This window comes from Balaenoptera physalus, assembly GCF_965194825.1.
Source record: "Balaenoptera physalus genome assembly, chromosome: Y".
In the NCBI taxonomy this organism is placed as follows: domain Eukaryota; kingdom Metazoa; phylum Chordata; class Mammalia; order Artiodactyla; family Balaenopteridae; genus Balaenoptera; species Balaenoptera physalus.
The window spans coordinates 10,370,690-10,395,593 of record NC_138904.1 but is presented as its reverse complement, the minus strand read 5'-3'; the positions used below and the strand labels follow the sequence as shown (position 1 = coordinate 10,395,593).

General features: G+C 42.8%; 1 protein-coding gene across 1 annotated transcript in view; it reads left to right on the top strand.

The window, feature by feature from the left end:
- LOC309653416 (epidermal growth factor-like protein 6) overlaps positions 1 to 24,904 on the top strand; it is a 68,436-nt gene that overhangs the window by 14,849 nt on the left and 28,683 nt on the right. Inside the window, 3 exon segments of the mRNA XM_082448026.1 lie at positions 12,683 to 12,795; positions 19,043 to 19,135; positions 23,035 to 23,154. Coding sequence (XP_082304152.1) covers positions 12,683 to 12,795; positions 19,043 to 19,135; positions 23,035 to 23,154 — 326 coding nt within the window.

The following is a 24,904-nucleotide window of genomic DNA, read 5'->3' as shown; positions in this document are numbered from 1 at the left end:
GTCTTTTGTGTCTCCATACAAATTTTAAGATGATTTGTTCTAGCTCCGTAAAAAATGCCATTGGTAATTTGATAGGGATTGCATTGAATCTGTAGATTGCTTTGGGTAGTATACTCATTTTCACAATGTTGATTCTTCCAATCCAAGAACATGGTATATCTCTCCATCTGTTGGTATCATCTTTAATTTCTTTCATCAGTGTCTTATAGTTTTCTGCATACAGGTCTTTTGTCTCCCTAGGTAGGTTTATTCCTAGGTATTTTATTCTTTTTGTTGCAATGGTAAATGGGAGTGTTTCCATAATTTCTCTTTCAGATTTTTCATCATTAGTGTATAGGAATGCAAGAGATGTCTGTGCATTAATTTTGTATCCTGCAACTTTACCATATTCATTAATTAGCTCTAGCAGTTTTCTGGTGGCAGTTTTAGGATTCTCTATGTATAGTATCATGTCATCCGCAAAGAGTGACAGTTTTACTTCCTCTTTTCCAATTTGTATTCCTTTTATTTCTTTTTCTTCTCTGATTGCCGTGGCTAGGACTTCCAGAACTATGTTGAATAGTAGTGGTGAGAGTGGACATCCTTGTCTCGTTCCTGATCTTAGAGGAAATGCTTTCAGTTTTTCACCATTGAGAATGATGTTTGCTGTGGGTTTGTCATATATGGCCTTTATTATGTTGAGGTAGGTTCCCTCTATGCCCACTTTCTGGAGAGTTTTTATCATAAATGGGTGTTGAATTTTGTCAAAAGCTTTTTCTGCATCTATTGAGATGATCATATGGTTTTTATTCTTCAGTTTGTTAATATGGTGTATCACATTGATTGATTTGCGTATATTGAAGAATCCTTGCATCCCTGGGATAAATCCCACTTGATCGTGGTGTATGATCCTTTTAATGTGTTGTTGGATTCTGTTTGCTAGTATTTTGTTGAGGATTTTTGCATCTATATTCATCAGTGATATTGGTCTGTAATTTTCTTTTTTTGTAGTGTCTTTGTCTGGTTTTGGTATCAGGGTGATGGTGGCCTCATAGAATGAGTTTGGGAGTGTTCCTTCCTCTGCAATTTTTTGGAAGAGTTTAAGAAGGATGGGTGTTAGCTCTTCTCTAAATGTTTGACAGAATTCACCTGTGAAGCCATCTGGTCCTGGACTTTTGTTTGTTGGAAGATTTTTAATCACAGTTTCAATTTCATTACTTGTGATTGGTCTGTTCATATTTTCTGTTTCTTCCTGATTCAGTCTTGGAAGTTTATACCTTTCTAAGAATTTGTCCATTTCTTCCAGGTTGTCCATTTTATTGGCATAAAGTTGCTTATAGTAGTCTCTTAGGATGTTTTGTATTTCTGCGGTGTCTGTTGTAACTTCTCCTTTTTCATTTCTGATTTTATTGATTTGAGTCCTCTCCCTCTTTTTCTCGATGAGTCTGGCTAATGGCTTATCAATTTTGTTTATCTTCTCAAAGAACCAACTTGTAGTTTTATTGATCTTTGCTATTGTTTTCTTTGTTTCTATCTCATTTATTTCTGCTCTGATCTTTATGATTTCTTTCCTTCTGCTAACTTTGGGTTTTGTTTGTTCTTCTTTCTCTAGTTTCTTTAGGTGTAAGGTTAGATTGTTTACTTGAGATTTTTCTTGTTTCTTTAGGTAGGCTTGTATAGCTATAAACTTCCCTCTTAGAACCACTTTTGCTGCATCCCATAGGTTTTGGGTCGTCGTGTTTTCATTGTCATTTGTCTCTAGGTATTTTTTTATTTCCTCTTTGATTTCTTCAGTGATCTTTTGGTTATTTAGTAACGTATTGTTTAGCCTCCATGTGTTTGTCTTTTTTACGTTTTTTTCCCTGTAATTCATTTCTAATCTCATAGCGTTGTGGTCAGAAAAGATGCTTGGTATGATTTCAATTTTCTTAAATTTACTGAGGCTTGATTTGTGACCCAAGATGTGATCTATCCTGGAGAATGTTCCGTGCGCACTTGAGAAGAATGTGTACTCTGCTGTTTTTGGATGGACTGTCCTATATATATCAATTAAATCTATCTGGTCTATTGTGTCATTTAAAGCTTCTGTTTCCTTATTTATTTTCATTTTGGATGATCTGTCCATTGGTGTAAGTGAAGTGTTAAAGTCCCCCACTATTATTGTGTTACTGTCGATTTCCTCTTTTATAGCTGTTAGCAGTTGCCTTATGTATTGAGGTGCTCCTATGTTGGGTGCATATATATTTATAATTGTTATATCTTCTTCTTGGATTGATCCCTGGATCATTATGTAGTGTCCTTCCTTGTCTCTTGTAACATTCTTTATTTTAAAGTCTATTTTATCTGATATGAGTATAGCTACTCCAGCTTTCTTTTGATTTCCATTTGCATGGAATATCTTTTTCCATCCCCTAACTTTCAGTCTGTATGTGTCCCTAGGTCTAAAGTGGGTCTCTTGTAGACAGCATATATATGGGTCCTGTTTTTGTATCCATTCAGCCAGTCTATGTCTTTTGGTTGGGGCATTTAATCCATTCACGTTTAAGGTAATTATCGATATGTATGTTCCTATGACCATTTTCTTAATTGTTTTGGGTTTGTTTTTGTAGGTCCTTTTCTTCTCTTGTGTTTCCCACTTAGAGAAGTTCCTTTAGCATTTGTTGTAGAGCTGGTTTGGTGGTGCTGAATTCTCTTAGCTTTTGCTTGTTTGTAAAGCTTTTGATTTCTCCATCAAATCTAAATGAGATCCTTGCCGGGTAGAGTAATCTTGGTTGTAGGTTCTTCCCTTTCATCACTTTAAGTATATCATGCCACTCCCTTCTGGCTTGCAGAGTTTCTGCTGAGAAATCAGCTGTTAACCTTATGGGAGTTCCCTTGTATGTTATTTGTCGTTTTTCCCTTGCTGCTTTCAATAATTTTTCTTTGTCTTTAATTTTTGCCACTTTGATTACTATGTGTCTCGGCGTGTTTCTCCTTGGGTTTATTCTGTATGGGACTCTCTGCGCTTCCTGGACTTGGGTGGCTATCTCCTTTCCCATGTTAGGGAAGTTTTCGACTATAATCTCTTCAAATATTTTCTCTGGTCCTTTCTCTCTCTCTTCTCCTTCTGGGACCCCTATAATGCGAATGTTGTTGCGTTAAATGTTGTCCCAGAGGTCTCTTAGGCTGTCTTCATTTCTTTTCATTCTTTTTTCTTTAGTCTGTTCCACAGCAGTGAATTGCACCATTCTGTCTTCCAGGTCACTTATCCGTTCTTCTGCCTCAGTTATTCTGCTATTGATTCCTTCTAGTGTAGTTTTCATTTCAGTTATTGTATTGGTCATCTCTGTTTGTTTGTTCTTTAATTCTTCTAGGTCTTTGTTAATCATTTCTTGCATCTTCTCAATCTTTGCCTCCATTCTTATTCCGAGGTCCTGGATCATCTTCACTATCATTATTCTGAATTCTTTCTCTGGAAGGTTGCCTATCTCCACTTCATTTAGTTGTTTTTCTGGGGTTTTTTCTTGTTCCTTCATCTGGTATATAGCCCTCTGCCTTTTCATCTTCTCTATCTTTCTGTAACTGTGGTTTTTGGTCCGCAGGCTGCAGGATTGTAGTTTTTCTTGCTTCTGCTCTCTGCCCTCTGGTGGTTGAGGCTATCTAAGAGGCTTGATGGTAGGCTCTGGTGGTGGGTAGAGCTGACTGTTGCTGTGGCGGTCAGAGCTCAGTAAAACCTTAATCCACTTGAGTGTTGATGGGTGGGGCTGGGTTCCCTCCCTGTTGGTTGTTTTGCCTGAGGCAACCCAACACTGGAGCCTACCCGTGCTCTTTGGTGGGGTTAATGGCAGACTCTGGGAGGGCTCACGGCAAGGAGAACTTCCCAGAACCTCGGCTGCCAGTGTCCTTATCCCCCCGGTGAAACAGAGCCACCACTCGCCTCTGCAGGAGACCCCCCAACACCAGCAGGTAGGTCTGGTTCAGTCTCCCCCAGGGTCACTGCTCCTTCCCCTGGGTCCCGATGCACACATTACTTTGTGTGTGCCCTCCAAGAGTGGGGTCTCTGTTTCCCCTAGTCCTGTCAAAGTCCTGCAATCAATTCCCACTAGGCTTCAAAGTCTGATTCTCTAGGAATTCCTTCTCCCGTAGCCGGACCCCCAGGTTGGGAAGCCTGACGTGGGGCTCAGAACCTTCACTCCAGTGGGTGGACTTCTGTGGTATAAATGTTCACCAGTCTGTGAGTCACCCACCCAGCAGTTATGGGATTTGATTTTACTCTGATTGCGCCCCTCCTACCGTCTCACTGTGGCTTCTCCTCTGTCCTTGGATGTGGGGTATCCTCCTTGGTGAAGTCCAGGTTCTTCCTGTCAATGACTGTCCAGCAGCCAGTTTTGATTCTGGTGCTCTCGCAAGAGGGAGTGAGAGCACGTCCTTCTACTCCGCCATCTTGGTTAATCCTTCCAATTCAGCATTTAGATCAGACTCCCATGGCTCAGGGCCTCCTCCCCACAGAGACTTGCTCACCTAAACTGCCACTTCCCTGCCTCAGTACTGGGTGCCCTGAGCCTTCAATATGTCCAATGTTGTTTAGGACATAGGACATGTTGTAACCGACAGGATGGCTGGGAAGTATAGTGTAGCTTTGTGCCCAGGAGACACAGGAGTGTTTAGGAAGAGAGATCAGAGAGCGAGAGAGCAAGCACGCGTGGGCAAGCAGCTGTCTAGCCCAGCCATACCTCCCATGGTGGCAGAGAATGTTGGTGGGATCATTTCAGTCCAAGATCAAGAGTTCTCTTTCCAGGTTTATAAACTCCTTTTATTGATTACCACAGGTTTATCAGGTTCCGTGGAGTTGGTTCGATCCAGCCCAATGCATATAAGCTCATTCTACTCAGACATCTCTTAAATTCAGGTGATTGATACTATGCCTTAACCATGCAACCTTGATATCCCAGAATGCACTGCTCCAATTCCGTACATTAAAAAAACACATGCTTCACTAAATATGGAAGCAAATGCAATTCATATCGATAGCTTTATAAGTTTTTGTTTGTTTGAATGGATTCACACATGAGGAAAAAATCATGTGTACTAGACTTTAGGAAAAGAAATGGCCTTGGAATATTACTCTCTTGATGAGGGTGGGCTAACTTATGCGTTAAACCATCTCAAAATCATAGTGGCTGAACACAGTAGAAGTTTATTTCTTTGCCTGCCTCCAAGTCCAATGCACGTTTGAGAGAATCTGCTACGTGCTTGCACATGGGACAAGGCACCATCCATCTTGAGGCTCCATATTTTGCCGGTGTGCAGAGTCGTCTTTATTCAGTGGGCTGATGGAAAAGGAGTCAGGGATCCCATGGGAGGCTTTGTGCGCAGGCTTGGAGATGGTCTACCCACATTTCGTTGGCCTAAACCAGTCATGTGACCCCACCTAACCGACAGGATGGCTGGGAAGTATAGTGTAGCTTTGTGCCCAGGAGACACAGGAGTGGATTTAAGGAGCCCTTAACCTTCTCTTCCATGATCGTTAAATTGCAACATGTGGTATTACAGATATTTGGCCATTTTTAACTTATAAAATGGTAGTTTCATATAGTTTAACCTAACGGTTTGTGTCCTTTATCCAGAATGCTCACAACTAGATATTAAAGTAAAGGAGAAGTTGAATTAGTGACGGGAAAGTTAGTGATTGGGCATGGAATTAGGGCAAAAGGCAGGTAGAAGGAGACGATGCTGGGAAAGTGATCTGAATTACTTGCTAACATTAACTTGCAATGTCGTTTGAGAGCTATGCAGAAACAAAAAGTTAAAGCTTTTTTAGCAGTTTTTTAAAAAAGATTTTATAAGATAGTGTGTCCTACTGTTATTGTCAATATCATACTTGCCTGTGCTGGATTCTTTATTCCCCTCAATAATATCATTTCAACTTAGAAACATTTTTAATAATTAATCTTCTTTTTTTTTTTTTTTTTTTTTTTTTTTTATAATTTTTTTTTTTTTAATTTTTTTTTTTAATGATATTCTTGTCTGCTTACATTCTTTTTATGTATGTATGTATGTATGTATGTATGGCTGTGTTGGGTCTTCGTTTCTGTGCGAGGGCTTTCTCTAGTTGTGGCAAGCGGGGGCCACTCTTCATCGCGGCGCGTGGGCCTCTCACTATCGCGGCCTCTCGTTGCCGCGCACAGGCTCCAGACGCACAGGCTCAGTAATTGTGGCTCACGGGCCGAGTTGCTCCGCAGCATGTGGGATCCTCCCAGACCAGGGCTCGAACCCGCGTCCCCTGCACTGGAAGGCAGACTCCCAACCACTGCGCCACCAGGGAAGCCCCAATTAATCTTCTTTTTATCCATAATGTTAAATAGCTGCATATGTAAATTAAAAAAAAAAACTAGCAAGCGTAGAATGCAGAACTGGATTCTTGGTGTAATAAATCAATTTCCTCCAGCATCCACAAATCAGCAAGTAATTATTAGCCATTCTATCCACTAGTGATTTCCCTCTTTTAAACTGTTTTCCCATTTTCCTGACCAGATGTAGAATCTGATGATTAAACCAGTAAAATCCCATTTGTGCCTGTCCCTTTGAAGTTATCTCTCAAAACTGGGTGAATACATGGACGGCACACCCATTAATTAAAAGGCATATTGCTCATTTATGGACTCACATGGTTCTCTGATGGTTTTTCCTGCAGTGTTCTTTCAAGCTGCTTGCTCTCCTTTAGGAAATATGCACAGAACATGTCACTGCATCCACAGAGCAGCTGGAGGCCGAACTGGTGTTTTCTGATTTGTGTAGTTGCCTGAATATCAGAATCCATTTTATCGTTCTCAGTCGTGAGATGAGTCTTAACTGTTGTTTCCATTTCTTAAACAAATGAGAATAAGGCTAGATTTCATGACAGATTTCTGATATCTTCCAACAGAGCTGTAATATTAAAATGCATTTGTGACTGGGGAAGGAATTTCCTTACAGTGGATGAGAAATCTGACTTTATTAACAAGTTTTTGATGGCTCAAGTGTTAGTCATTAACATTTTGGAGAACTTTACAAGTGATACTTTGTACAGTGTCAAAAATGATGGCTTGGGAGAAATCAATACACCTCAAATTTCTCAGTTTCACCTTTTCACCTAAAGGCAAGATTGTGAAAGCAGTAAAATTCGAGAAAGAGGATTTCTCTGGAGAGTTGTGGTAATTTACAAACAGTATATGAATTTCGCCTTCTGGTAACTTTCTCCTGTTAGTTAACCCCAGGCAGTATTCTCCACAGTCAAAAAAAGTAATTGACTTTGACAAATGCATATGAAATGGGTTTGGCCACCTGTACAGAGGACCCTGGGCTTTTTCACCAAAGTTTCTAAGTAAGCTTTTTAAAAAATCACATTTCAACAAATTTCAATTTGGTTCTTTGTAATTTCACATCTAACAGTTTCAGTAATTTTTTTGAGGTATAATTGACATAAAACATTATGTTAGTTTCAGATGTACAGCACAGTGATTCGATATTTGTATACATTGCAAAATGATCACTACAATAAGTCTAGTTAACATCTGTCACCATATGTAGTTACAGAATTTATTTCTTGTGATGAGAACTTTTAAGATTTACTGTCTTAGCAACTTTCAAATATGCAGTGCAGTATTATTAACTATAGTCATCATGCTGTACATTACATCCCCAGGACTTAATTTAGTGTGTAACTGGAAGTTTGTACCTTTTGACCGCCTTCACCTGTTTTGTGACCCCCTGCCAGCAATCACCAATCTCCTCTCTGTATCTTTGAGCTTGGGGTGGTTTTTATGTTGTTTATTTTTTACCTTCCACATATAAGTGAGGTCATACAATATTTGTCTTTCACGTAGCATAATGCCCTCAAGGTCCATCCATGTTGTTGAAAATGGCAAGATTTCATTCTTTTTTATGGCTGAATAATATTCCATCATGTAGACATACCACTTTATCCGTCATTCATTGGTGGACACTTAGGTTGTTTCCATATCTTGGCTATTGTAAATAAAGCTGCAGTGAACATAGGGGTGCATATATCTTTTTGAGTTAGTGTTTCATTTTCTTTGGATAAATACCCAGAAGTGGAATTGCTAGATTGTATGGTAGTTTTTTTAAAAAAATTTTTTTTGAGGACTCTTCATACTGTTTGCCATAGTGGTTGTACCAATTTACATTCCCACCAACAGTGTGCAAGGGTTCCCTTTCCTCCACATCCTCGCCAACCATTGTTATTTGTTGTCTTTTGAATGGTAGCCATTTTGGCAGGTGTCAGGTGTTATCTCATTGTGGTTTTGGTTTGCATTTCCCTGAGTATTAGTTGATGTTGAGCATCTTTTTGTGCTTGCTGGCCATCTGTATGTCTTCCTTTGAAAAAATGTCTCTTCAGATTTTCTACCCATTTTTAAATCAGATTGTTTGGGTTTTTGCTAATGAGTTGTTTGAGTTCCTTTTATATTTTGGATATTAGCCCCTTATCAGATACATTATTTGCACATGTTTTCTTCCATTCGGTAGGTTGCCTTTTCATTTTGTTCCTTTGCTATGCAGAGCTTTTTAGTTTGGTATGGTCCCACTTGTTTACTTTTGTTGCCTTTGCTTTTGGTGTAATTTTTCAATAATCTTATTGGGGCTTATTGAGTCCACCCCACCTCTATGGAGGCTGCTTTGTGTTTTGCAAAATCCTCGATATATCCAACTGCTTGAAATCGTTGTATAACTCTCCGGCGCCTTCATGATGGACAAAATGTTTCACGTGGATGCAGGCCTTTACCTTCTGGCCCTTGTTTATCTCCTGCTCCTTCTCCCTCCCACTGTTTTCTCTGCTTCCCTTCCCACTCCCCTGCTCCAAACACATCCCACTGTCTATGCTCCAGCTTAGAGGCCCCCAACTCCTCATGTTCTTGGTGTCTCCTGTTGAGGATGAAGCTGGGATTTTTGGCATCAGGAAATAGGTAAGGCCCTTCCTATTGGAGCTGGGGAGCTTATTGCTTGCAAACCTGCAGTCAAGAAGAGGAAAAGTGGGAAAAGGGGAAAGGTAGTGGAGAGGAATAAATTAGGAGGTTGGGATTAACATATACACACTACTATATTTAGAATAGATAACCAACAAGGACCTACTGTACAGCACAGGGAACTCTACTGAATACTCTGTAATAATCTAACTGGGAAAAGAATCTGAAAAAGAATGGATATATGTATATTTATAACTGAATCACTTTGCTGTACACCTGAAACTAACACAACATTGTAAATCAACTGTACTCCAATATTAAATAAAAGTTAAAAAAAAAAGTTGGCAAGTGATCTCTATGGTTTTGTTGATAGATTGAAATCTAATTAAATGAATCCCACGTTCCTTATAAAAATATGGAATCAAATTCCCATAGGCAGAATTTCCCCCATATAGCCTTCCTGTTTATCATGTTTTCTTTTAAATCCACCTGAAATGTCGCCTCCCCTGTGATATCTTCCTTCCTCTTCCTCCTCAGGCAAAGTTAGTTTCTCCCTCCACTCTGCTCCCCAAACATCAGCTCCATGTTGTTAAAGGAAGAGGAAAGAGATGTGGGCACTTTGTCAAGGTTTATTACAAGCATGTATGGTCAAGAAACTGACTCTCTGAAGATCTAGGTGGAAGATTTTGTTCACAGGGTGAGATAAAGTTACATTACCTACTCACCAGAATATGGGGATAGCTCATTTTACTGACTAGTTTCGATCTTTGTGTTCAAATCTTAAGGACATCAAGACAAATAACCCAGTTGGAAAATGGGCAAAGGACCTGAATAGGCCTTTCTCCAAAGAAGATACACAAAAGGCCAATAAACACATAAAAGATGCTTAACATCATTAGCCATCAAGGAAATGCAAATCAAACCACACTGAGATACTGCTTCTCAACCACTGGAATGGCTGTAATTAAAAAATGGGCAAAAACAAGTGGTGGTGAGAATGTGGAGAAATTGGAACGCTCATACATTGCCGGTGGGAATGTAAAATGATGCAGCCATCTTGGAAAACAGTGTGGCAGTTCCTCAAAAAGTTAAACATAGAGTTACCCTATGACCCAGCAATTTCACTCCTAGGTATATACCCAAGAGAAATGAAAGCATATGTTCATACAGGAACTAGTACACAGTTGTACATAGCAGCATTATTCATAGTAGCCAAAAAGTAGAAACATCCCAAATGTCCATCAGCTGATGAATGGATAAACAAATGTGTTCTGTTCATACCATAGAATATTATCCAGCAATAGAAAGGAACAAAGTACTCTTATGTGCTACAAGATGAATGAACCTTGAAAACATGCTAAATGAAAAAAGCCAGACACAAAAAGACCATATAGTATATGATTACATTTATATGAAATGTCCAGAATAGGCAAATCCAGAGACAAAAAGTAGATTTGTGGTTGCCAGGGGATGGAGGGAGGGGAGAATTGAGAGCTAACTGCTGTTAGGTATGGGGTTTCTTTTTGGAGTGATGGAAATGTTCTAGAATTGGATGGTGGTGATGGTTGCATAACACAATGAATATATTAAAAACCACTGGAAATGATGCATTTTATGTTACGTGAATCTAACTCAGTTTTTTAAATGCTAAAAAAAGATTCTTAAGTACATCAGTGTGTTTGAACTAGCACTTATTCACTCAACGCACTTGATGTTCATTTGTCCACAGTTTCTTGTTTGGGAATTGTCAGTTACGTGCAGACTGGGTCAAGATTATGGTATCCCTTGCAGAATTGTTAGTAATATCCAGATTAGATTATGACAGATGGCTCTATTATTTCTCAGTCAAAACTCTTTCTGAGAGTAATGTAATGATACTTACCATGCTGCCCTATACTCTAATATATCTCTTTACAATAGACTATGAAGTTAAGAGAGCAAAGGTTGGGTCTTTTTAATCACTCTGTGTGCCTAAGACAGTGCTTGGAATATAGCAAGTGCTCAGTAAATGTTTCATTAGAATGCAGTGGTACTTAACAGGGCACAGTTTTGCCCCCCAGCCCACGGCACATTTGACTACGTCCAGAGAAGTTTTTGGCTGACACAATTGCAGGGCTGGCTGCTACTGGCTCTACAGATAGAGGCCAGGGTTGCTGCTGAATGTCCTCCAATGCACAGCACAGCCTCCAACAACGAAGATTCATCTGGCCCCAAATATCAGTCATGTAGAGGTTGAAAAACCCTGTTCTGAATGATCGAGTGGTTGACTTATAAATCTCCCAAATGAATTCCTTTAGAGGGTGAAAAAAAAGTCCCCTTCAAGAAAAAGTCAGCAGTAAAATCGTCCTTGAATTTGGTATCCTCAGTTAATGAAATGTCCCAGACAATATGTTTGCAGCTGTTCCCTGAATAACCAAGTTAGTGGGAGAAGCAGACCACAAGGGAAAGCTGCAGGGTTGCTTAACTTCCTGACCTTGACTAAGGTATTATTAACTTGCATAGAACTCAGTCCTGCAGCAGAAAGCACGTGGTGAAAGTGCATTCCTTGTCTGTTAAAGTGCCCAGGTATTTAATAGGTATATGTTTTACAGTGTATTTAATATGCATGAGGAAACAACCCCAGCCATCCACAGAATATACAACTTAAGTCTTTTCTTCCAGAATCTGTAAGCAACCCCGTCCAATCCCAGACCAGTGAATAATGGGTGAACACGCAGGGAGCTTCCGCCATGGTGCTTCGGGGCAGGGCCGCTCTCTCTGGCCTCTAGATCAAGGTTGGCAAACTGCTGCCCCCAGGCCAAGGCTGGGTGGCCCTCTGTTTCTATGTGACCCTTGAACTAAGAACGGTTTTTACCTTTTTAAATGGTTAAAGGTAAACCAGAAGAATTTTATTGCATGACCTGACGCGTGAAAAGTATATGAATTTCAAATGTCAGTGTCCATAAGTAAAGTTTTATTGAACACAGCCATACCCAGCTATTTACTGTGGCCTGTGGCTGCTTTTGCATTTGGATAAAGACCTTATGGCCCACAAAGCCTAAATTGTTTACCATCCGACCCAGTATGGAAAACGTTTGCCAACCCCTGCTCTGTGGTTGAAGAGTTGAGTGAATTGTGTTTCCAGGAATGAGAAGGCGCCTTGGGCTGGAATCCCTGACATGGTTCTGCTGGGGCTGTGACTCTGCTCCGGTGGGCTGGAGTTTCTTCATCTGTAACATGAGAGGGCTTCGATGAAAGATCTCTGGAGCCTTCCCAGCTTTAACCGTCTATAGTGTATCAAGAGTCCAGTTTGTTCAGTGGTCCCCAGGTGGCCAGTGGGGTAAAAGTACAGCGCTCTTTTCTGGGACAAAGCCATGGGGCCAGGGAGTCACGTCAGCACACTTGGCCCTGAGGTGGAAACAGACCTGGGTAGCCGCTGTGTCTGTACAGCGCAGATTTGAAAATTGGCCCTCTACAAGGTTCAGAAACAGACGTTTGTGGCCGCTTTTGTGTGTCCTAGTTTTATAGATTATGTAACCCAATTCTTCGAACCCTGGGGAAGAAGGAAATGGATGACGCTAATTACTGGGGAAGGCTGGCAAGAGGCGGTAGCAGAGGCTGGCACCCCAGAATCTAGGTTTTCAAAATCTGCTCTCGCGCTTGTAGCAGGTTTATGGAAACTGAGCAGGTAATCGTCACGTCTCCTGTACCTACAGTAGCAGGCCGGGTCTCTGTGGCCCTTCCCGTTTTCTCAGTACTAACACGTGGCTCTTTCTCCGCAGTCCAAGGGGTCGCGGGCTGTCGGCGTCGTCACTCCAGCCCGGGGTCTGTCGCTATGGAACCAAACTGGCTTGCTGTTATGGCTGGAGAAGGAGCAGCAAGGGAGTCTGTGAAGGTAATTCTGTAAAAACTCAGACCGCCCTGTGCTTAGGTAGTAGGCCTGGGTCCTTCGGTTTTCATCTGTGGCACCGTCAGCTCTCACCAGATTGCCAGTGGCTTCCCTAGAGGGAGGGACATGGTAACTGCCAACACCCAAGGTCCGGTTCCTGTGAGATCTCTTCCCATTCAAAATATGGCTGACACCATCACCCTCGACATGATTTGTTTCAGGAGCCCCGTCTCGTCAATGATTTCTGCTGCTATCTTAGTGAGTATGGGGCTGGGTTGTTTGTTACTATTTTTGTTTTAATCTAGAGAAACTGAGTTGGGCATAAATAGGTCAGTAAATCCCTCCTTCTAATTATAAGTTTTCCAACTGATTTCTTATGAAATTCACTTTTTGATCATGAATCACCACAAACAAGAAAGTTAGCCATTTACTTTACAGTTTGGTTTCTCACATTTTTTAAGTCTTTTGTGCCAGTTTCTCGATGGTTTCAAGGGATGCATGCATACATGCAAAATATGCGTGGTTCTCTTGTGTAGATTTCAAACTAAGGTACCATAATTTGCCTTGGACGTTGTTTCTCAGTCCACGTGTAAGGAACTCCAAGAGAGGCCTTTGATAATTTCAAGAGAGCTGGGGAGGCTAGGGCTGAGCACAGAGTTTTGTGTTGCAGTGTTTTTTATGTAACTTTCTATAGTAATCGACACTCGCAGTGTAGAAGAATCACATCTGCGTTCCTCCTAGCTGACTGTCTGACCAGGGGTGTATTCCTTCAGCACAGGAGTCTGGTCTCAGGGTCCCTCTGTACCTAGTAGGTGGCATAGGCCTGAACCCAGATCCTTTATCTGTTAAATGGGATGAACACATGACTGCATGTCCCATACGCTTCAGGCACTGGCGTGGATCATATTGGATTATAAACTGTAAAGCACAAAAATGTTAGCTATTTTTTAGAATAACAATGCTACCTTCTTTTTGCTGCTCTTTCCCTGCCCCAACCTCCTCCTCTTTAGCTGGTTCAAAAATATCTGGATAGACCATCGGTGACGGCAGAACTTGATCATGTCTGAAATCCATGAAACGTTGGAGGACATGGATCTCGCTCTCACACACTTGATGTTACATAAAACCTCCCACTGTCACAGTTTCCTTATGAGGATATGACAAGAGTATGAAGATACTAGAAAAAATGTTTGAAGCACATCACTGTTTGCCTAGAGAAAGAAAGTTAGAACATTCCCCTGGGACCTTGTCAGTTGAAAAGGGTGGTCCTCACACTGATTGGATGTATTGTGTCATGATCAAGGGCATTGTCTTGAGAATCCGAATGATGTGGGTGACCTTGGGCGAGGTAGGTAAGCTCGCTGAGGCTGCATTTCCTCCTCTGCAGCATGGAGAGCTGAATACCTACTTCAGAGGTAAGGAGTGTATGCATCAAAGGCTGAGCTCATTCCCCGACACACGTAGAAAATGCCTCATAAGTTGCCCTTGATCCAGAAAGGACCCAGAACTCTCGTTGCACACTTCTGTCCCTCAAAGCAACAGGTGATGGGGGAATTCAGTGTTGCTTTATTCTTTTTCTAGACAGAACATGACACATTTTTCTTTGAAGTCAGTCAGGTGGAAAGGGTCAAAAACCACATGGGATGCCTGATTTGGAATCTCTCTTACAGTCGCACGAACCTTTTACTGCCATAAAACTTGCGTGTCTCTGGTGAATAAATGAGGGGAAACTTTGGCTTTCTGGAAGGGCTATTCTGTAACTAGATCAAAGCAGTTTGGCTACGGTACACACAGCCAGTCACATTCTCAGTGCTTTTGTGCACAGTATAATACCATAGACATGAAAGAATTGAAAGCAAGATGCTAAAGGGGTTTCCAGCAGAATGCTCCCTCTGCACGTTCGGCAAGCTGAAGAGCTGGTCAGCCCTCCCTCTGCCCCAGTCTAATGTTCACATAGTAAATTGCAATGATTTTTATATCTAAAATCTTTATTGTGTTATATCCAGTTGGCATGGTCCTTCTTGATGGTAAAGTCATATGCTCCTTGAAGCACCGAATAACAGGATGGTTAGTCCCTGATTGCCAGGGCTCTGATTTCTTAGCCAGTGTGGCCTGCGTGGTAATGAGACAGGAACGCATGTCAACCTGCCCACACAGGCAGAGCCACACCCTAGCCTGTGAGGTCGTAGTCAGCCCAGGCCATCATCTCCATTGTCTAATCACCCTTCATTCCTTCAGAGGCCCTGCCTCGGTGCCAGGGCTTTCTAGATCTTGGCCTCTGCCCTGCTTAAATCTGCTCCCAGGGCAGGGTCCGCTCCACTCAGTATTGTTAACCTTCACATGTTGGTCACTTAGCGAGATACGGGATAAAGAGTTGTCCGTGAACAGATCCCCAGTGAAAAGCTGCAGATAGAGGAGTTTGGGAGAAAATTAAACAAGAGAGTGTTCTTTATCTAAAGGACACTTAAATCTCAGGCCATTTTAGACATAAATGGAATTTCCCTGTGGATTGGCTGGTCAAATCACAAATCCAAAGTTACTGTAAATTGAAAACATCTTTCTGGAGTGTTGACCTTATAGCAGCAAGGGTATTATTATTCACCACTTCTCCTCTCTTCTATTTGGCATTTATCCTGGGCTTTCCTGTCTGGACAACACTGAAAATAAATTTCCAGGGAGCAATCAGAGGTCTTCAGGGCTTAAAAAAGTAAAAGATTTATTTTTCTAACATCTAGACGTAAAGCTGCATCTCCAAGAACATAACCATAAGAAAATAGACCCTGGAAATCAAATTCCATCTCGTTTGTCTACAAAAGTAGAAGAATTTTGCTGGGAAGCATTTTTTCCCCTACTTTCTCTCACTTATGATCTATTCCAAGCCATGAAATGTTTCCCTGTTAAAAGTTCTACACTTATTGCTTTATTTATCATTCAGAACTATTTAAGTATCTAACGTGTTCACAACACTATTAAATGCAGCAGGAGAAACAAAGATGAATATTGAAGTCCCTGTTCTGAAGGCACTTAGAATCAGGTAGTAGATGGAAGTCAAGGATTGAAGCAAAATATATACCTAATTATTTAATAAGATTAAGACATCAATTTCATGGGCGAAGCCCGCCAAAGTTCTGTGGAGTTTTCAACGTTGAGCAGAAGTTCACATGTGGCTGGAGAAATCTGTGAAAGCTTCTGGAAGGAGAGGCCATACAAGGTAGTCCTTGAAGCATTGGGAGGATATTAACCACTGGAGGCTCGGGGAGGGGCCCCCCAGTGTGGGGTCACCATAGAGAAGAAGGGGCAGAAAGCGCAGGGCAGGTCTAGAGAATAGCAGGCAGTCTAGTTTGACCACAGTGCCACCTGGGTCTGGGGAACAGAGTAAGCTAAGGCTGCAAAAGAAGATGGAGGCCAGATCACGGTTATGATACCTGTCCTGTATTCAGGACCCAGAAAAGATTATTTGATGACTCCTGTGCAAAGCGTGACATGATCAGAGCTATGCTTTTGGAATATCAGTTTAATGTCATGTCTGATATCAGATTTCCTAGGAGCAGAGCGTGTGAAGACGTTTTTTTTTTTAACTTTTTAGCAGTTTCTTTCCTTCCTTCCTTCCTCCCTCCCTCCCTCCCTTCCTTCCTTCCATCTTCAATGCTGCGCACGGGCTTTCTCTAGTTGCGGTGAGCGGGAGCTACTCTTTTGTTGCGGTGCGCAGGCTTCTTGTTGCGGTGGCCTCTCTTGTTGTGGAGCACGGGCTCTAGGAGCTCAGGCTTCAGTAGTTGTGGCTCGCGGGCTCTAGAGCGCAAGCTCAGTAGTTGTGGCAGACGGCGGGCTTAGTTGCTCCGCAGCATGTGGGATCTTCCCGTGAGATCGAACCCGTGTCCCCTGCACTGGCAGGCGGATTCTTAACCACTGCGCCACCAGGGAAGCCCTGCAGGCGATTCTTGTACAGATATTCTATTGAGAGGCGCTCTCAGGAGAAATCTGTAAGGGAGTGAGGGAGCAGGGGAAGAAGCGAGGCAAAGGATGTGGCTTCGAGAGAAGTCTGGCTTCAGCCTGATCCCACAGGGAGATCTGGAGTGTTAATTGTACCACAGAATTTGTCCTGCCCAGAAACCAGGGGCTAGGCTGTTCGACCCCTGCATCCACTGGTCACAGGCTGACGTGGGGAAAGTGGGGAAGAGAGAGAGGCGTGCAGTGTAATCTTCCAGATATCTGTGGGCAAAGTGGTTCCCATTAGCTAGATAAATATTTGTTGTTTGAATGAATTGGTGGTAGAAACAGGGATAGAAGGATAAGATGCTGTAACTGATTGGGTTGGGGACAAGAAAAAATACAGACACCTGAGTTTGAGTCTAGGTAGCTGGGAGATGAATGCTGACAGCAAAAAGTAGGGCTTGGGTCGAAGGGGAAGATGCTGGGGTCCTCAGGAACAAGCTTGCTTAGGGGCAGACCTGCTATGAGCCAGGGAATCAATGGGCAGAGAACTAAGCAAGCATTTCTGGGCAATTGCTGAGTCATCCTGTCATATGCTGGCTCTTTCTGGAGCTCCTACTAGATCCAGAAAATACAAGGGTCCGTGATTCCCTACATGCCTCCTTTCTCTCTCATTCATTACTTTTTCTCTCTCTCCTCTTCTTGTCTTTGGGTTTTAGCATTTTCTTTCTTCGTATCTGTAGCTTTTTTCTCCCTATCTCTTCTGTATGAGCTGGACTCAAACTTTCCACCATCTCTGACTGTGTTTTCTTGCCCCCAACCCAAGCTGTTCCCCATCCTATCCTTGTTTCTCCCGCCACTTCACTCATCCAACAGATATTTACTGAGTGCCTAATTTGTGTCAGGTGTCTGGATATAGAAGTGCATAAAACAGAAAAACAAATCCTGTCTTTGTCATGCTTCCATTACCATCACTACCACCATCACCACTACCATCACCACCACCATCACCATCACCATCATGCTTGTGGTTCCCATCCTTGGGGCTGGAGATAGTGTCTCTCTGTGGGTTGTTCATTTTGACTGATAACACACAGCATTAAAAAGATTTTGATCATTCAAAAGAAAAATAGGAGAGACAATATGGGAGAGAAGAAAGAAGCAAACAGTAGAAAGGAGGAGAGGGACCTTGGCCCTTGCTCCAAGATGGAGTCTCTTCCAGCTCACAAATCATATTCCTTTCATTAAATCTTATGTGTTTACATGCAAAAATGGCTGACTGTGGCCTGGGAGGCTTTCTTTTTCTTTGAGTGCCACTGTGTTCCCGAATGCACATTTGTGTGCCCGACCCACAGTGAGGCCAAACAAACCAAAACGTCAGAGGTTGGAGCAGAGAAGGGTTTATTGCAGAGCCATGCAAGGAGAAGGAGGGTCTCATGCCCAGCAAAACTCCAAACTCCCGCAAGGGTTTCAGCAAAGCATTTTGAGAGGCAAGTTGAAGAAGCAGTGTGGATGGTCGCTGCAAACTTCTTGGTGCCAGAATCCTTTGTCCTTGCAGCTGTCCACCTAGGTCAGGTCACGACGTTCCTGTAAACCTCCAACCAGACAAACGTTATTCTCTGTTCTGCAACTTTTTATCTCAGTATGATTGGAAGAGTGTTATATGCTTAAAGGTCAGAGCCTTGAGAATGGGCTATCCTGTATATTTCAGGCTATAGGCAACATTCTTTTTTTTTAATTCATTTTTTGTTTGACTGCGTCGGGTCTTCGGTGTGGCATGAGGGATCTTCGTTGCGGCATGTAGAATCTTTCGTTGTGGCGCGGGCTTCTCTCTAGTTGTGGCGCACAGGCTTAGTTGCCCTGTGGCATGTGGGATCTTAGTTCCCCGACCAGGGATCAAACCAGTGTCCCCTGCATTGAAAGGCGGATTCTTAACCACTGGACCACCAGGGAAGTCCCTATAGGCAACAGTCTTAACGCGAAGCAAAAGCAAAGATTAAAGTAAAAGAAACAGATCTAATACTGAGTCAGATTTGTTTTTCCGTATTACAACTGGAGGTGTGGTACTGCTAAGCAGTTATGATCAACCTGTACTCATGGGATGGACGGGGGTGGGGGGATGGGATCCAGTGATCTAGTTCACATGCAAAACGCTTTCCAGTATCTGAAAGGTGACAACAGACTAGAGAGGAAGCAGATCGTCCTCTGTATGTCGCCGTGGATTTCTCTGCCATACAGAAGGCACCTGAGTTTGACATCTGTGCATTTCACTGGGCTAACTATTCCTGTTGTTTTATGGTCCAAACACCTTTTCTTTCCACAGCCACGTGTGAACCTGGATGCAACTTTGGTGAGTGTGTGGGACTGAACAAATGTAGATGCATTCCAGGATACACCGGGAAAACCTGCAGTCAAGGTCAGTACTACAGACCAGGGTGGTAATACAGACCTACTCCAGAGCTTTCAGAAGCAGATCGGGCAGTGCAGCGGGGTTTGGAACACAGTAAGGTGCTCAGAATTCTGTAGTTTCTAACTCGAATCTTCAAATGAAAGTGGTTTCAGAACGAGATTTTTCAATCAATATGTTCTAGAAATATGTCAAAGTCGTTCTGATGCTTTTGTTAAGATACCAGGTAAAAGGCTTTTTTTTCCCTCTGAACCAATCATGTTATTGTGTTTTTAAGCTACTGAAGTAATGCATATCTTTTACTAAAAACATCCAACATTGCACAAGGATATAAATTAAGAAGTGAGCATGTCTGCTCCCAGTGCATCCTCTACCCGTAGTTAAGAGCTTGTCCTCCATCTCTGCAGTTCCTTTTTTATTATAGTACAGCCATGAATATTTCTCATGGGCATCTCTGCATGTCAGTGCACACAGAGCTGTCTCATACTTTTTAAGGCTGTATCCTAGTCTGTAGAGAAAATGCTTTTATCATTTATGTAAATACTTTAACCACTATCATTTAAGTCGTCCCCAATTTTTCACCTCTACAAACAGCGCTAAATCAGACATCATCCTATGCATATCCTTGCACCCTTGAGTATTTTTATAGGGTAAATGTCTAAAAAATGAAATTGTTGGGTTGAATGACATGCATTTTTTTTATTGTAATTGATTAATTTAATTTATTTATTTTTAAATGTTTTATTTATTTATTTGGTTGCACCCGGTCTTAGTTGTGGCAGGCGGGCTCCTTAGTTGCGGCTCCAGGGCTCCTTAGTTGCAGCTCGCCGGCTCCTTAGTTGTGGCATGGGAACTCTTAGTTCTGGCATGCATGTGGGATCTAGTTCCCTGACCAGGGATCAAACCCGGGCCCCCTGCATTGGGAGCACGGAGTCTTATTCACTGCGCCACCAGGGAAGTCCCTGTAATTGATATCTGTTAAAAGGCAATTTATGACTTTTGCCATATGCTGTTTATCTGAAGATATTAAAGAGGTTATAATATCGAGAACAGTAAACAATTTTGTCCCCCTGGAAGAGTTGCCAGATAAAATACAGATCCCCCATTAGATTTAAATTTAAATTTTAGTTTCAATTGCAATTTCATATAAACAACAAATAATTTTATAGTGTATGTATGTTCCAAATATTATATGGGACATATGTACACTGAAAAAGTATGAGTCATTTTTCCGAAATTCATATTTAACCAGGCATCCTGTATTTTTATTTGATAAACCTGGAAGCCTTACCCCAGGGGACATCTGGCAATGTCTGAAGACATTTGGCGGGGTTACTACTGGCATCTGGTGGGTGGGGACCAGGGATGCTGCTAAAGATTCCTGCAGTGCACAGGGGAACGCCCACCACTAAGAATGATCTGTCCCCAAACGTCCACAGTGCCGAGGCTGAGGAACCCTTGCACCAAGAAGGCTGCACTAATTAAGAAACGGTCCCTAGTTCTGTAATGCAGTTGAGCAGAGAGCAGCAAATCCAGTTCAGCTGCCCTTAAGAAAGAGCCTTGCGAGGATTCTAGAAGGGAGAATGGGGTTCCAGAGACGGGCAGGCACCCACTCCACTCCGTCGCCCCAGCCCTCACTGCCAAGCCCAGAGGTTAGCTGCAGACCCTGAAATAGCCTTTCTTTGTGCTGCCAGCCCTGCAGCCTCAGAGAGGACTCTGCCTCTTCTGTCCCACTGCCAGCATAGCGGCCAGTGCCGCTAAGGTGCTTCTTCAAACCGCGTCCCGTGGCTTGAGGGAAACACGTCAAGAGTCATGCTCTCATAAGAAATAATTCAGCTGTGTCCCTTACCAGGGTTTCACACCAGAAAACCGTGTTTTTCCGTATGTCTTGGATTCTGTACCAAGATACCCTCTCAAGAGAGTTGGAATAGAGAGGGTATTTTTCATGCTGCTTTTCAAGTCCCAGCAAAATATTCACTTTGAGGGAGTGGTCCAGTCGGCTCAGATTTGGGACCTTCTGTCTCCCCCGCACAGCCTCCCTGCCCCGGGGCAGCCTGGTCAAAGTCCGTCTATATCCACTGATGGCCGCAGGCCTCAACTCTCAACTGATGTCTTTCCCCAAAATGCTTCTTCCAAGAGACACCTCTGAGTTAGGGCCAAGTGATGGGATAGCCCTGGCTTTCCCATTATGTCCAATCAGTCTTTTTAAATTTCTGCTTTTGAAGCAGTTAGCGTCCATACAGGAGATGGTAGGGTAGAGGGAATCAGCAGTGGAGAAGTGGGTTCAAATGTCCAGCTAAGGCATCGGAAAATCCCCACATAAGGTTCTTTTCAGAGGCGAAAGCGCCACTTCTTTATTTTCCAGGTTGAACTTCACCTGTTGCTGCACTGGATTTTTGTCTTACATGGAATTTGGTTCTTTTCTCCTTTCTGTTTCTTGCTTGAGGGAGTTAAGACATGAGGCACCCACACGACCACATTCCCAAAGACGAGACCCATGATTGCTTTTCAAGTTTTATTTTCCTTCTGTATCACTTTTTATTTTATAAAAAGCTAATTCATTCTTAATGTTTTGTTAAACATTAAGTATTCACTGAAAAGCACGGAGAGGAAAATCTCCCTCAATCTTACCACCAGGAGGTAACCATTATAAACATGTAGAGAACAGCCTCTTAGGCTTTTTTTTTTTTGGCTGTGCTGCATGGCTTGTGGGATCTTAGTTCCCCGACCGGGGACCGAACCCAGGCCCTGGCAGTGAGAGCACCGAGTCCTAAGCACTGGACTGCCAGGGAATTCCCCCAGACATTGTTTTTCTATGCTTTTTATTTAAGAAATTTTGGCATCAATCTGTATACATAGTCTTGCAACCTTCTTATTTAACATCATCCTCTGAGCATCTTTATATGGGATTAAATATTGTCCTGTGACCTCACCACCAATAATAGCTGCCTGGCAGGGCTCCCTCTGGAAAGGTGTGAGCCAAGACCATTTAGCCCTCATGGGGCTGCCTGAAATAATGATTGAGAGGAGGTTGTGCTGTTGGCATCTGTCATAGGCCACCTGGGACAGCGTTAAAGGCAGAAGTATCTAACATATATTTCTAACTTTTTATTCAAGTAGGAAACACACAAAATTGTACATCTATCAAAAATGTACAACTCAATAAATTTTCAAGAACACCTACGTAACTGGTGTTCAGACCAAGAAATAGAAACTTAACAGCCTACCTGAAGACCCCTCATGCTCCCCTCCATCACTTGCCCCCAGCCCTCAGCAAGGAACCATACGTTGACCTCTTACGCCACAGAACAGTTGTGCCTGGATTTGTTTTGTTTGTTTCACGTGTGCCTGGTTTGAATGTACTCATTTGTGTCCAGCTTTTCCCGCTCGATATCATGTCTGTTCATCCACGGTTGCTTGTACTCGTATTGAATAGTTTGTTCAGTCTTGCTGTATAGTATTCTGTCGCATGAGTATACAAGTTGTTTATCCATCCTTTTTTGGGAGAGATTTGGATTCTTTCCGGTTTGGGGCTATTAAGAATAGTGCTACTGTGATCATTTTAGCATATGTTGTTTTGGTGAGCACATAGCCGTGTTTCTGTTGGGCATACACGCAGGAGTGGAATTGCTGGGTCACGGGTATGTCTCTATCTAGCTGTAGCAGGTGCTGCCAAACAGTTTTTGGAAGCGGTTGTACCCATTTACAGTCCCTCCGGCGGTGTGTGACCATCCAGTTTGCTCCACTTCCTCACCAGCCCTTCCCTGATGGTTGGTGACAAGGCGAGTCACCGCCCCTTGTGCTCACCCGCGCGGGTGGGGTCCAGGGAAGCCAACCCCATTCCCAACCCCGTCTGGAGGCTTCCTCATTCAGTTCATCTTTCTCCATTTTCTAACTGCTCCCTGCAGACGTGAATGAGTGTGGATTAAAACCCCAGCCGTGCCAACACAGATGTGTGAATACACACGGTAGCTACAAGTGCTTCTGCCTCAGCGGCCACTTGCTCATGCCGGATGCCACGTGCTCCAGTAAGTTTCAACAGCCAGCCCACTCTCAGTCAACCCGGAAGCTTGACTTTTGCCATTTGATGCTTGGGGAAAAGCTGACTTGCTTAACTGGGGGGAAAATACCCCAAAGACTCTAACATCACCGCAGGCTAAAACATCTTGGGGCACTTATTTTATTTTAGTTTATTTATTTTTATTTTTATTTTTATTTTTTTTGCCGCACCACACAGCCTGTGGATTTCTGAGACCAGTGATCGAACCCGCGCCCCCTGCAGTGGAAGCACGGAGTCTTAACCACTGGACCACCAGGGAAGCCTGAGCACTTATTTTACTTTTAATTGTGGTGAAACACATACATTGTGAAATTCACCATTGTGAGCATTTTGAGGTGTACAGTTCAGTGGCATTTCGTACATTCACAATGTTGTACAAACTATCACCACTATCCCGAACATCTTTATAACCCCAAAAGGAAACCCCATACCCATTAGCAGTCGCTCTCCTCTCATCTTCCCCCCCAGGCCCTGGTAACCACTAATCTGCTTTCTGTCTCTATGGGTTTGCCTCTGCTGGCCACTTAGTTTTTAAATAAAAAGACTAACTGAGGAGAAAAATAAATTATATATCTCTCTATATGAATGGACGTATTGGGTTTCTTCATGAAAATAAGCATACTGAAGAAAATAAGCATATTGTTTTAGGAAGGTGATAAATTTCAATTCCATCTTGGGACATCCATTCTTCCCACCAACTATCTTTCTCACGCCCCTTGCCCCGCGCTCAAAGATTAGTGACTCCTCTTGGAAATCCATTCCGATTCACATTCCTGAAAAGAAAAGCCCTTCTCTGATAAAGAGAACCCACGTCCTGTGGGAGGGTGAGTGTCTATATCCATTCATTTATTGCGAAGGAAAGCTTTTCAGGTTTTATGTTGCAGCTGAAAAGCAAACCCATCCTCCCTGCCTCCCGCGGTGCCCTCCTCCCTCCCCATCTCTCTCTCCTCTGCCCTGCAGCCCCCAGCAAACCTGGAACCTGCGCCGTCTGCCAGCTTCCCGTGGTTGCAGAGTCCCTCGGACTCCCCAGCCTATCCTGGGCTCGCCCTCGCTTGTGAAATCTGGGCTTGTACACAGCTCACTGCCCCCCTACCAGCATATCCTTCTGCTGCCCCCTCCCACCTGGCAAAGTGCCCCCACACCACCGGTCACCTAGATTCTCCATTAGCAAGCATGCTTAACAGGTAAAGCAGGCATTCAAAGAGTCTTTTTTTTTTAAAAATCCTTATTATAAATTAAACAGAAACCCCCAAGAAACAAATGTGTAGCTTAATGAATTCTTATGAAGCCAGCACCCGTGTGAGCAATACCAAACAGAACTTGGCCAGAACCTACCCTCCCCACTCCCCAGCCCCGTGGGAATGACTATCCAGGAGTTTCTAGTCATCACTTAACATTTTCAAAAGATCTGTCCTAATGGATGTTTCTGAAACATTCCAAGAAAGCCTAATGAGTGCCATTCGCCAAATGGAAAGTTAGAATGGGTAAATTTTCAAGGTTAATTTTGAAAGAAGACAACTAAAGAGAAAAAGAGTAAACTAGAAATATAACCATCGGTCGGTGTTTGTTACATTACCGTGGCCTAGTATCTGTCCCTGTACTCTCTTTGTCTATTTCTGTGTATGTGAGGGTTGCCTGTGCCTCCCTGTTTATAGCTCACAGTGTCCAGGTGGCCCTAAATCTCTCTCCTGGATGCTGGTTTTATTTCACCTGGCCCC